Source organism: Ammodytes marinus, assembly GCF_949987685.1.
Source record: "Ammodytes marinus genome assembly, chromosome: 12".
Lineage (NCBI taxonomy): Eukaryota > Metazoa > Chordata > Actinopteri > Uranoscopiformes > Ammodytidae > Ammodytes > Ammodytes marinus.
Genome location: NC_137216.1, coordinates 13,778,126 through 13,790,688, shown reverse-complemented (window position 1 = coordinate 13,790,688; position 12,563 = coordinate 13,778,126). Strand labels below are relative to the sequence as shown.

Here is a 12,563-nt window from a genome sequence, read left to right as displayed (position 1 = left end):
TTTTACCTGCTCCGCCATTGTAGGCGCATAAACATAAACATTCACCCATCTGTTGCTCTGGCGTGCACCGGCAGTGAGACCATGAGTGAGACGGGTGTCGGTTTGTAGCGTTCTCTCTTGTGATTGGATACAAATTTCGGGATCCTCCGATAAGTTTAGTTGCCGATTACGTGCAGAGCAGCTGACTGAGAGATCGGCTTTATGAAACGCGCACATTATGTAAGTGATCACTGTATGAATAAAGAGCGATTTTACACTTATATTAACATAAATAAATTGCTCACTTCACCTTTAAGTCAGTTTCAAGAGGACAGGAAAGAAGAGGCAGGTAGCAACTGCACATACTAATGAGTGCTTGTTGGATATCAGTATTTGGTTGCCCTTTGCATCTAAAAAGAGTTTTGATTGATTTTCTTTTTGTGATGTGAGATAACCAGTTAAAACAAACTTATTTTAGTAAATCAGGATTGATTTCTGAAACAAAAATCCTACAGACCAACTTAACTGAATACACTTACACATGCAGTTATGCCGCTGATTACATTGCATAGAACAATTTGGATTAGATAGTTATATAAAATATGAGATATAGGAGACACAGTTTCTTTCCTTTCTTTAAAAAAAAAATCTGATAATTTGGGGTATTTATGACATGAATGAGGCATTTTGGAATATTGTAGTATGGATCTCTTTAAATATGTTTCCCACAATAAACAACCTCTGTTCATATCTTAACTGTCTAATTAGCCTAACTATGTAACCACGTTCATATAAGCATGTACAGTAAGTCAGAAGCAAAGGCTTTCTGGGATATATAATGTTGTGATGAACTATGACATAAAACACAACAAGACAAGTCAAACACAATAGGAAAAGGGCTGTCGTATCCCAGATGTATCACTGCTTTAATATTGCAGTGTAGCCTGGGATTTATTAAGCTCTTAACGGGAGTAAGAGTAATTTCTCTCTGAGGTGGCAATGTGACCCCCCCCCCCCCCCCCCAGAGGCTGACTGAATGATTCCCCCCTGCACATTGTATGGTATGCTGTGAATGGGTGGCAAATCAATACTTACTGTTTACCTGTCCACTAACAGGTACAGTGATAAAAGCATAGTGTTTGGAATCTCACTGTATGTGACCTTGTTTTTGTATTGAGTATTGTGCATTGCATGTGCGTTAACATATAAATGAGATTCTGGTCCGAGACATTTGTATTATGTAGTGGCAGACTCCGACAGAAGACGAAAAGACCTCAGTGTAAACAAGCACTATATGCGCTGCCGACCCATTGCCATGGTAACAGATGTGGGGACGGTCTCCCGTCCTTCCATGGCAACAGGAAGAGTTGCCAGGTCAAGATGGAAACGTCCGACCTCATCAGTAGAACAAACCCTCTCCTGACATCTCTGGTGTGTGTGTGTTTGTGTGTGTGTGTGTGTGTGTGTGTGTGTGTGTGTGTGTGTGTGTGTATAAAGTGTTTGTGTGTGCATGTGTGTGTGTGTGTGTGTGTACCAGGCACTTCTTGGAAGGTGATATTATTAAAGCTGACTCAGATGCTGTATTTGACTTACATCCTGCAGGCAAAGCACAAGCACACACACACATACAAGCACACATGCATGCACGTTTGCACCTCTATACTTGTTAGAACCCACAGTGCTGTAATGCCTTGGCCTCTTTACATAAACCATAAAACCAAATCCAACCCCGGACTGACCAAATGTCTCCACTTTCTAAAAATATCCCAAAATGTCCCCACTCTCAAGGTCTAAAAAGCCATAAAACTTGCTCTGCACATGGCTAGATAGAGGAACAAAAGCATTAACACACACTCACCTTGAAGATACCTGTATCTTTCTGGCAGTTATCTGGTGGATTAATTGCGTGGTAAATTATAAAACAGTCTTGCTCAGCGCTGGCGTTTCACCAGCCATCTGGATGCCTGACTAGTGAGGGTGGATTTCCACAGGAATTTAATTGTGTTTGTGAGCATGTGTCTTTTTTTTTTTTGCTTTTTTATCTTGCCTTTTTAAAGGCGGAGTCAGCGATTGTTTAGAATGCTTGTTGTCATAATAACTTTTTGTCAATATCAGTGAATATTTAGTCAAGACCCGCTACCTGCATTTGTTAGCCCCTTTTTGTTTGTTCGTTTATGAATAACAATTGCTGATGGACTTTGACTCCTAGTGCTTATCTTTCTGAGAGCCCATTGAAGCCATAAAATAGCATAGCATAAGTCATAGCCGTGCTGTTGAAAGCATTGTTATGAAACACTGATGTAAGCATCACAAAAAACAAGTTTATGGTGTGTGACTGTTTCTTTTTTCCTCTCTGAGGAGGGATTTCATCCTTGACCGCTGGAGGAGTAAATGTGGCTGCAGAGGTGGTGGAACACGGCCAGTAACTCTCGGCACAAAAGAGGAAAATATTTTTGACGCTTGCCAGGAGGCTGCTTTTGAAATCAGGCTTTGAATCTCAGGCACACGTCCACTCGGTAGAGAGAGAGACAGAACGTGCGGGGTTGGAAGGAGGGTCTTAAAAAGCCAAGGTCGCAGGTGGCCTGGGCTGACTGCACCCCGAGGTATACTCACATGTTGAGTGGCAGCTGCACCTTGGCATGGGCCAGCAGCTCAGAGGTTATGGATGCCACTTTGGGGGGCAGCAGTACCCCTGTCGAGGAGGGAGAGGGTCCCGGGTGAGAGGCATCCTGAGGACACACACGGAAAAAGATAGCGCGCGTAAAAAAACTGAGTGGTTTCAATTTAAGACAGAACATTACTTGCAATTTGTGCTGGCAGCAGTTCGGGGTTTTCAAAAGGCACCGTGGGTATTTTTCAAAACCACATTGAAACCAGGTGTGTAAATGCAACCAGGCGATACATTTAAAAGCAATGTGTCTCCGGTCTACAGCTATCAAGAAGAAGAATGAGTCTATTCACACGGTGATGGAGAAATATGTTTGTAAACTCTTAGAACGTGTGATCTCCGAGAACACCATGAATGTGTGTGTGTGTGTGTGTGTGTGTGTGTGTTGGACATTCACTGTTTTTTGCAAAAACATTTCACCAAAGAGCCCGAGCATGAAATCAGCTCAAATTGCAGACCCTACAGGAACTATATATCTGCATCAGCGTACATGTTGGCTGGTGATAAGAAATTGCAGCCCACATGTCAGACATGTTTGAGGTTACTAAGAAATAGGGCTGTCTCCGACTCAGTCGAAACGGATCTGCTTGTGCAATACAGAGATACATGATAATGAAAACATTTTTTACAAGCCGATCTAGCTTTACTACAACAACACTACGCTGAGTGCATGGGAATCGTTTTTTTGCGCACAAACATATGAATCCGGATTGGATTTAGCCATTTCCGGTTTAGTTTTCGTTTTCCTGCTCGCTCAGGAACTCGCCCAATGCGCTTGTTCTTCTATGGTGTTTGACATGACACATTATCACCACCTACTGGCCTGGCACGATTACGTCCAGCCTATCCTTTTTTATTATAATGCACACTGACTGACAATTTTTTATTTTTTATTGCAGAATCCACGTCAACTGTGGGGGTTCCGACTGATGATTTGATTAATGGAGTTAAAGTGCCTGCAGTTGTGTATGTGCGTGTTTGTTTGTGTGTGTCTACCTGGATGCGTGCGGCAGCCCTGGGGTCAGAGGAGCTGATGAGGACCGGGTGGGAGATCTCCATACTGTGTCTGTTGTTGAACTGGGCGGCCCTCTGGGTGACGGACAGCGCCGAGAACGAGTGCCTCTTCTTGGCGTTCTTCTTCCCCTCGCCCCTCCGATGGCCAGAGCCGTTTCCATTGGACGGGGATGCACTGGGGGAGGGGCCAGGGGAGCAGGGGCCCACCAATGGCGTCGGCTCGGAACTCGGCCCTGGAACGACTGGTAGCGTGGGCTTGTCTATCTCCATCAACTGTTTGGCAGTTTCGTTTAACTGAGAGGGGAGGAGAGGAGAGGAGAGGAGAGGAGAGGAGAGGAGAGGAGAGGAGAGGAGAGGAGAGGAGAGGAGAGGAGAGGAGAGGCAGATGGTTGACAGAAAAAAAGAAAGAAACGGGAATGAGAAGGGAGGACAAGAGAGACGAGATGAAAAGTTCAGGTGTTAGATTTCAGTCCTTGATTTTTTTCCTCATCCATAACAAGATCTACAGCACACACAAGAAGTGTGTTTGTGTGGCCTTTTCTACCTCTTGTTCTTGTTGGCAGCTTTTCAAACCCAGCAGTCTAACAATCATCACTTACAACAGCTGCTCCAGGGAGACTCCCTCTTTCTATGTCTACACACACACACACACACACACACACACACACACACACACACACACACACACACACACACACACACACACACACACACACACACACACACACACATGCGTAACCCACCCAAAACTGAGTATCCCTTTCTCTGACCACAACCCTTCTTCCTCTCCTCACTTGCATTTTCAGCTCTTCTTTGGGTAAAATCTGATGTTAAAAGTTTCCGTTATTCACTTGAAATATTAAAATATTTTGTTATGCATGAGGTGAGCCATAAAAGGGTTTGATGTAACTCTGCTTGGTTTAACTATAACAGTTGAAAGAGTTAGTAATTGCTTCTATTAAAAAAAAAACATAATTACCAAATCCTGCATTTATCCCCTTAAAACCATTCAAAGGATCCTTGACAAAGAAATGATGTTGACAACATATGCACACACACACACACACGCACACACGCACACACACACACACACACACACACACACACACACACACACACACACACACACACACACACACACACACACACACACACACACACACACACACACACACACACACACACACACACACACACACACACACACACACACACACACACACACACACACACACACTCCTTTACTTTTCCAGTTCAATGCTTTCATGGATAATGACAAACAAAATGTGTCATAATCTTTCCTATTTTTTCTGTTAATAATGATACTTTTATAATTGCAATATTCTGAGAGCTTAGTATACAGATTGATTTCTGAACCATGCAGAATTCAAAACAGGAAGGAGCTTACGGAGAAGGTGCACACAGCCCACGGGAGTGATGGGTGGGTGACATGCAGATCACCTTACCCTCTTCTAATGAGGACACCATTGGAAATAAGCTTTTAGCAATATTGTCTTTTGTTTATTTGTACAATTTTAGTCTCAACTATTTTAATTGCATGTGGTGGGTGGCTGCAGTTTTGTATTTACTTTTGGAATAAACAAATGCAAGAGGTAAACATCCCTTTCCAGCACATATTAGCCATATGAATCAACCTGATCTTGTCAGGGCTCTGGATTTATATAATTTGGTGGCTGTTTTTTTTTAGCAGCTGAAGAATATACACCTGGTTTAAAGGGTACCATGGATTTTCGCTGCAAAATGTGTCAGACCCTGTAACAAAGCTCTGCTGATAAGCATTTGGCTGTTCGACTGTGCGATTGATTGACAGCTGCTAACAAAAGCTAATTGGTCAGTCGTTCATTCAGTGCGCGCTGTCTTTTTTCATGTTCCTCAGAATCTGATTGATAATTTCACTTATAAAAAAAGCCAGTATTGACGGCAGCTTCCTATAGTACCGAGGCTTACAATTTTACAAGCACTAGACGATCTAAAAGCGTCTGGCTTAATGCAGCACCAGTTTCATCATATTGTCTAGCATTATGGAGGTTTGAGGACACCTCTGTGCTCTCTGCGCTGCTCATTTGTGGTTGTGGGACAATGAAGGGTTCAGCTCATTTCTCACCCCGCCTGCAACGAGAATGAGATCATCGGTGCAGTGTCCAGGTCAGTTCTATCAGTGCCACTCGCTGCCATTTCCCAATGGAATCCCCATGTGGCATATTAGCGTGCTGGAGCTGACATTTATTTTGTTCAGAGTGGCATTAGAAAAAAATTTAAAAATCGGGAAATGTGGGGATGCTCTCGTTCTATATACGCACGTTGCAGACAGTATTCATGCTGAAAATGCCAATATGTCAGCTTCCATGACATTGTGCCAGTGTGTTTTTTTTTTGCCCCTAATGAGAATATCTTGATTGTAAATGGGAATACACTAGCCCTATTGGTTGAAAGTTCTGGGGCAAATTATCAAGTGTGTTGGACAATTATATAGCTTCACAGTACTTTACATTAGACACTAAAGTATATACAGTACATAAAAATGGTTTTGACATGTTCCATTTCCAAGCAGGCTGGTGTTAATTAATTCTTTCAAATCCTTCAACGTGTGACATGGATGGTATAATCACACTGCTTGAATACCCGAGGGTAAGACATGTCTCCTTTGGAAAGACAGTGTGTTCAATACCCGTGTCAGTGAAAGCCTATGTATAGATTATGTTGGCTCTCCGCAGGCAGACTTGACTCTCAAGTGTAAAAGCAAATGTGTAAAGCAAATATTACACCTATATCGCATCATGTCTTCGATGACTGTTGTATGGGAATTCTAAATCCTGGTTATGTCTTAAAAGGGCGTTGTCTCTAGGATATTGTGGGTCATTGAACTTGCTCTTCTGAAGAGGCATTCACGAACATACGGAGGTCACTGTGAAACAGGGACACACACAAACCAATACGCCCTCTGACAAATTTACATTGCGTTCTTGTCTGCTTAGTGTAACCTCAAACACATGTACAAATCCCTTGAGAGAAAGTCAAGAAAGTGTGTGTGTGTGTGTGTGTGTGAGAGAGAGAGAGAGAGAGAGAGAGAGAGAGAGAGAGAGATTGTGTACAGGGCCGACTCGTCTGGGCTCAGAATTGGTGATGTTGTATTTCCATATTAATAGATATGCTAATCAAAGCCAAATCATATGCTAATGAGCATGATGGATTGATGCTGCAGATTCAGACGCAGTTTGCTCTCATGAGGCTGACTAGAGGACAGACCACACACACACACACACACACACACACACACACACACACACGCACACACACACAAGGTCAACAAGGCAGAACACTCGTGCGCTCAAAAACATGATATACTGCAACCAATCAAGGAACCCATGCATTCAGGTTTGTTCCTACACATACATTCAGTATGAGGATCGTACATTCTTTATTGATCCCCAGGGGGGAAATGTTGTTCTTTAAGTTCTTCCAATTTAGAACAGAAATGTATACATGGAAAGAAGAAGTGTAAAAGATGTGCTTCATGCCATGGTATATGGCATAACTATAACAAAGAAAAGAGTTGAAGTCAAGTCAAGTAACTATTTTAAGACACACACAATTAAACACACACACTTACACCAGTGATTGCTGTGTCAGTGTCTCGTTAATGCCTACTGCTATAGTGCCTGGTCATGCTGCGGTAAAGAAGATAAGGTGTATGTGTGTGTGTGTGTGTGAGGGGCGTTGTTAATAGAGACAATTCTTCACTTGGTGCTTTTGGCTTAAAGAAATCTCCAAGGTCATCTATTATGTGTTGAGCTAACTGTACTCTCTGTACGCTGAGCCTTTTGGAGGGTGACTGCCCTCCAGGAAACACTGAGCCTCTGAGCGGTGATATCTGCACTGCGAAAAGGATAAGCCAGCAAGACACATGCATGCTCACGCACACACACCCCCACACCCATAGCCAGTGGCAGGTGTGTGTGTGTGTGTGTGTGTGTGTGTGTGTGTGTATGTGTGCCAACTCTGTCCTGCTGCAGAGTGTAAGTGTGAATTGCAGAGATAAACAGAGCCAAAGAAAGAAAAATGAAAGGGATAAGAGGTGTCATTGCCATGGGCTATAAAGTCTGACATCATCCCCAAAATGTCCACAACAACTAAAAAACCCCAACCAAGCCTGTCCCAACTCAACTATAGCTGCAATACTTTCACAACTCATCACACCCACCCAAACGTCAAGTCTAGAATGGTATTATTCATAACAACGTCAATTCACTCCAGGTGCATAACATGAACTCATCAAACCTTTACATGTCTACCTGCATGTACTCAAAAGGTAATCACCTCCAGGCACACCAAAACACCATTAAATCCACCTACCACTGCCAACTAAACAGTCAATAGTTCATTTATTTATTATAAGTTAACCATTACAATTGCTTATGAAGTGTTTAGTCAAAAAAACTCAATTTGTTTGAGCTTTAGTGCGTAACTTTTTCATATGAATGAATGTGGGTTACATTCAAGCCATCGCCAAACAAGTTGACACAAAGTTGATATCAACTCCACAAAACTCTCTCTGTATTTCTCAATATGGCAGCATTTAGAACAATTGTGTCACCCCCTGACATTGGCAAAGGAGTTCAGAAAAATCCCAAGCAGCCCCGAAGACATTTTTCAGTTGTTGATTCTACTGATTAGAAAAAAACCTAGAAAAACAGCAGAGGGAATGTAACTCCTCATGAGGGCAACATAAGTTACACACTATAGCTTAAAGTACTACGTATGTTTGTTTGAATACACCATTCATCCACAGTGTGAGATTTATTTACAAAGAAATGACTTTTTTGTGTTCAAATGCAGATCAGAACAAGACATCCGATTGCAGATATTGTTGAAAAAGTCAAACCAATGCATTTTTGTAGGTTTCTTCTAATCCGTTTCTAAGGGTGCTCAGACTGACATTGTGTCCAAAACAGCAGCCCTTCACTTCAGTGAGACAACTAGGTTGGCATGGTCAGACGCCCCAAATGCATAGTGCTCCAACAATTAACTGCAGGGTCGTCTAGCACAAAAAAGTTGGACTTTTACCAATTTTTGCCCCTGCAATAACATTCCAGAGTTGTAAAATCCTTCCTTCATAGTCATAAAGACCCAAATGTAGTGTTTTGGACTCAACTCACGTCACTCAAACTGGACTTCTTGGTTTCTACTTCATCTCTTCACCACTATACGTTTAGCAATATGCTCAACGACACAGCCACGTACATCTTTTAAAACACAGGGCTATTATCCGCGTGAAAGCCCAATGCAACAGGCAGCAGCACCCTCTTCACTTTACAAACTTCCCATTTCATTTGGACTGTTTGGGTGGTATCCTCATTCATCTGCAAAGCCCTCATCAGCAGTCTATGTGCCAAACAAACACTGGTGACACAAACAGTCTGCATTCACATCTGAGCCGTAAGACAACAGCTACACCCAGTGACACACACACACACACACAGATCAGCAGAAGTCCAGCTGGGCCCTCCTCATTAAGCTCTCACTGCGCGCACACACATACACACACACACACACACACACACACACACACACACACACACACACACACACACACACACACACACACACACACACACACACACACACACACACACACACACACACACACACACACACACACACAAACATGCTCCCTTCCCCCCAGCTGTGGCTGATGGAGAGGTCTAAATTATTGATGTATCTCTATCTAATAGGAGTCCCCATGTGTGTGTGTGTGTGTGTGTGTGTGTCTGAGTGTGTTTGTCCTGACATTTCTCGGTCTATGCCTTAATCAGTATCAACTAAGAGAGTCATTTGGTGGAGCAGCTAATTTCAGGGACATGACTGTGTAGCCAGACTGCACACCCAAAGAGAGAAAGAGTGCGTTTTGAGATTGCAGTATGATTAGAGGATTGTAAAACAGTTTAAAAAAACATGATTTAGGAGAGGGATTTTACATGTGTACCTTTACAGATGGGGATTGTTAACGCATAGGGTTTCGCGTATAACCGAGTGTATGCCATAGAATGTACAGTATGTTAATAGCAGATGAAAATCAATATAATGTTTTAAAGCAGCACCAAGGATCATGAGTCATCCCATTCGTCTATGTGTCCGTCTAATCTTACTCTGATGAATTTCTGGACACTGGATAGGAGTCCTATTGTCTTGACAAACACACACACACGTACATAGCAATGCTTCCCAGTCAGTTTTGAAGGCTTCATCACTTTTTTTCTTTTCTTTTTTGGACAGTGCCACGAGAGTAACAGTGCGTTCACAAAGGTGTGGCGATGGAGAGAGAAAGAGAAGCTCTGACAAAAGCAAGAAAGAAGAAAAAAACTGTCTGCATGCATCCTTCCATTTTATACCAATGGCTTCCCACCACAGGCGTAAAAAGCCTTACATGTGATGCAGAGCAAATTGTGCATGGTATTTTTGTCGGTTGCACAAGGATTAAAGTAAACTATATTTCACTTTTGACAGGCGTGGCGCTATGAAAGAAGGTAAAAGGTTTTGGGGTTTTATCCTTTTTACTGAGAAGAAATCCCTCAAAGAGAACTCCACCTGCGTCAAGCTTCAAACAGCATCGCTAGGGCAATTTGTAATTCTGGGGTAATTTATCAAGAAATAAAAGGCTGGCGTAATATCACACCCTGATACAGAATAACATCATGTGGAACCTCAACGAAGGCACCACACTCGACTGAGAATAATGAACAAGCTATATACCTTTTATTTGAGCTCCATTACAATGTCCAACATTAAATGTGCTAGTTCCCACTTTTATACCAAAGACAGCGTACAACCAATTCTCCACCAAGGTCAGTTTTGAAAGCAGGTTGGAATAGTGATAATACCCATTTAGACTGTGACTGCCATCTGAAAGTATGCTTTAATGCATTACATTAGCTTTCATCTTTTAGACTAGTTTAGACCATTATCTGTGGCACACTGCAACAGATAATCTTTATCATTCACTCTGGCACAAATTGTATGGACCTTTTCATTATAGAAACAGATATCTGCACGGTTATTTTAAACTATTTCTTATTGTAAATGTTTATTCTTCACTTGTTTTTTTTTTACATCTTGTCTTCTCTATGTTTTTTGTATGTACCAACATACCAAGGTCATTTCCTTGTTTAAAGCAGGGAGCATGAATTGAATATTTAACCGTACTGTTTTTTTTTCACGTTAAAAGTAAAAGTTTTCTTTCTCTAAAAGCAGCAGTGTGATGAATGAATGCCTATAATACAGAGGTTCAGATGCTACATCGATGCTGCTTTTACAGGTCTTTCTGTAATAACTTGATGTGTTGCGTTCGGTGTGTGTGTGTGTTTGTTTGTGTGTGTGTGTGTGTGTGTGTGTGTGTGTGTGTGTGTGTGTGTGTGTGTGTGTGTGTGTGTGTGTGTGTGTGTGTGTGTGTGTGTGTGTGTGTGTGTGTGTGTGCGTGTGTGCGTGTGTGTGTGTAATGTCAGTGGGTCTACCTCCACATAGAGAATGGGGAAGATGCCAATCTTGTCTCCCAGCATGCCTTCTGCCCAGTTTTCGTCTACTCGTCTGATTACTGTCAGTACCTCATCCTGTAGAGAGAGAGGAAATTAGTCAACCACACATGGACACACTACACTGCACACACAATATTGATGTATATACAGTATGAAGGATGACACTAATGATCAGAACCAAAGCAAAGCATTTTGTGGATGTTTAGTAATATTTCTATGCGTGGCTTACACTTCCTTCATCATCTGCGTGTGCGATGGTTGGATTGCACAAGACCAATGGACGATGAAGAAGCACACTCTTGTATGTATGTAGCCCATTAGATACTTAATGTCAACACTTCTCCGAGGCCCACAAACGTTTTTTTTAGATTAATATGGCGGCTACTGGTCTCAGTTCATTTCAGTTGCCTTCATTTCAAATGTTAATCAATCAGTAGTTTCTCCAGTTCAATGTCATGACAGTTGTCGCTGCTTATCTAATCTGTACACAGACGCCCAGAGAATATGCTGGAGAGTGTTGGGCTTTGAAAAAAATCTTGATGTGAGCTAAAAAGTGATTTGGTGAATGTGACAATGTGTGGAAAAATGAAAAAATGACTGCCTTTAGGACAATTTTGTATGTTTATGTGAAATCTGCTTTTCTGTATAAAGCCCCAGTGCAGCAACCAAAGCAAACAGGCACTTGTGAGCTAAAGAAACATGAACTTGTGTGTGTACTGGATACAATCGCAACATAGAAACTGGCAAGCTATCCATTATTCGGCATGCCTATATGCCTACCTATCCCGGCTGTATATATATATATATACTGTACATTTTACACACAGTAGGACACCCTGTTCTCTTTTTTATATAATGTTCTCTGCAAAATAATTTCCGACAGTCAAGAGAAAACCCATTATGTTCCTCGTTCTCCCCCACGCACACCCATGAAAGTATTTTTCTCTTCCGTTTGTTCGTCTTTTCACATGAATACAGAGGTCTTGGTTAGACCATTAGGGACGGCAGTGATAATGCTGGTAAATGACTATGTATTAGTCACACCGGGTAATTACGTCTCACACTGAGAAAACAATATCACACACTCTGTGTTCGGCATGAAAACACGGCTGTGGCACGCCACATGGGGCATGCATCTCTCTCTGCGCAAGTGTTTCCGCTTTAAAATATTCAACCTGTAAATTAGTTAAGCCCTAAAAATGCATAAAACATTATATATAAAAAATAAAATAAAAACATGAAGGTCTCTTTAATATCTGTTAACATGGATGTAGAACGCAATCAATCTGACACAGGGCATCATTTTATGGCATGTATTGCATTGCTTAAAACATGCAAAGTTAAGTGTGCAC

The 12,563-nt window shown here is 42.0% G+C and overlaps 1 protein-coding gene across 1 annotated transcript in view; it reads right to left on the bottom strand.

Annotated features, from left to right (window-relative positions):
• Positions 1–12,563, bottom strand: part of LOC307258346 (E3 ubiquitin-protein ligase SH3RF3-like) — a gene marked incomplete at its 3' end in the record, with an annotated part of 92,282 nt that overhangs the window by 25,622 nt on the left and 54,097 nt on the right. Inside the window, exons 3-5 of the mRNA XM_080037858.1 lie at positions 11,191–11,286; positions 3,644–3,955; positions 2,593–2,708 (exon numbers count right to left, since the gene is read on the bottom strand). Of these exons, the coding sequence (XP_079893984.1) occupies positions 2,593–2,708; positions 3,644–3,955; positions 11,191–11,286 (524 nt within the window). The remainder of the gene's footprint in view (positions 1–2,592; positions 2,709–3,643; positions 3,956–11,190; positions 11,287–12,563) is intronic.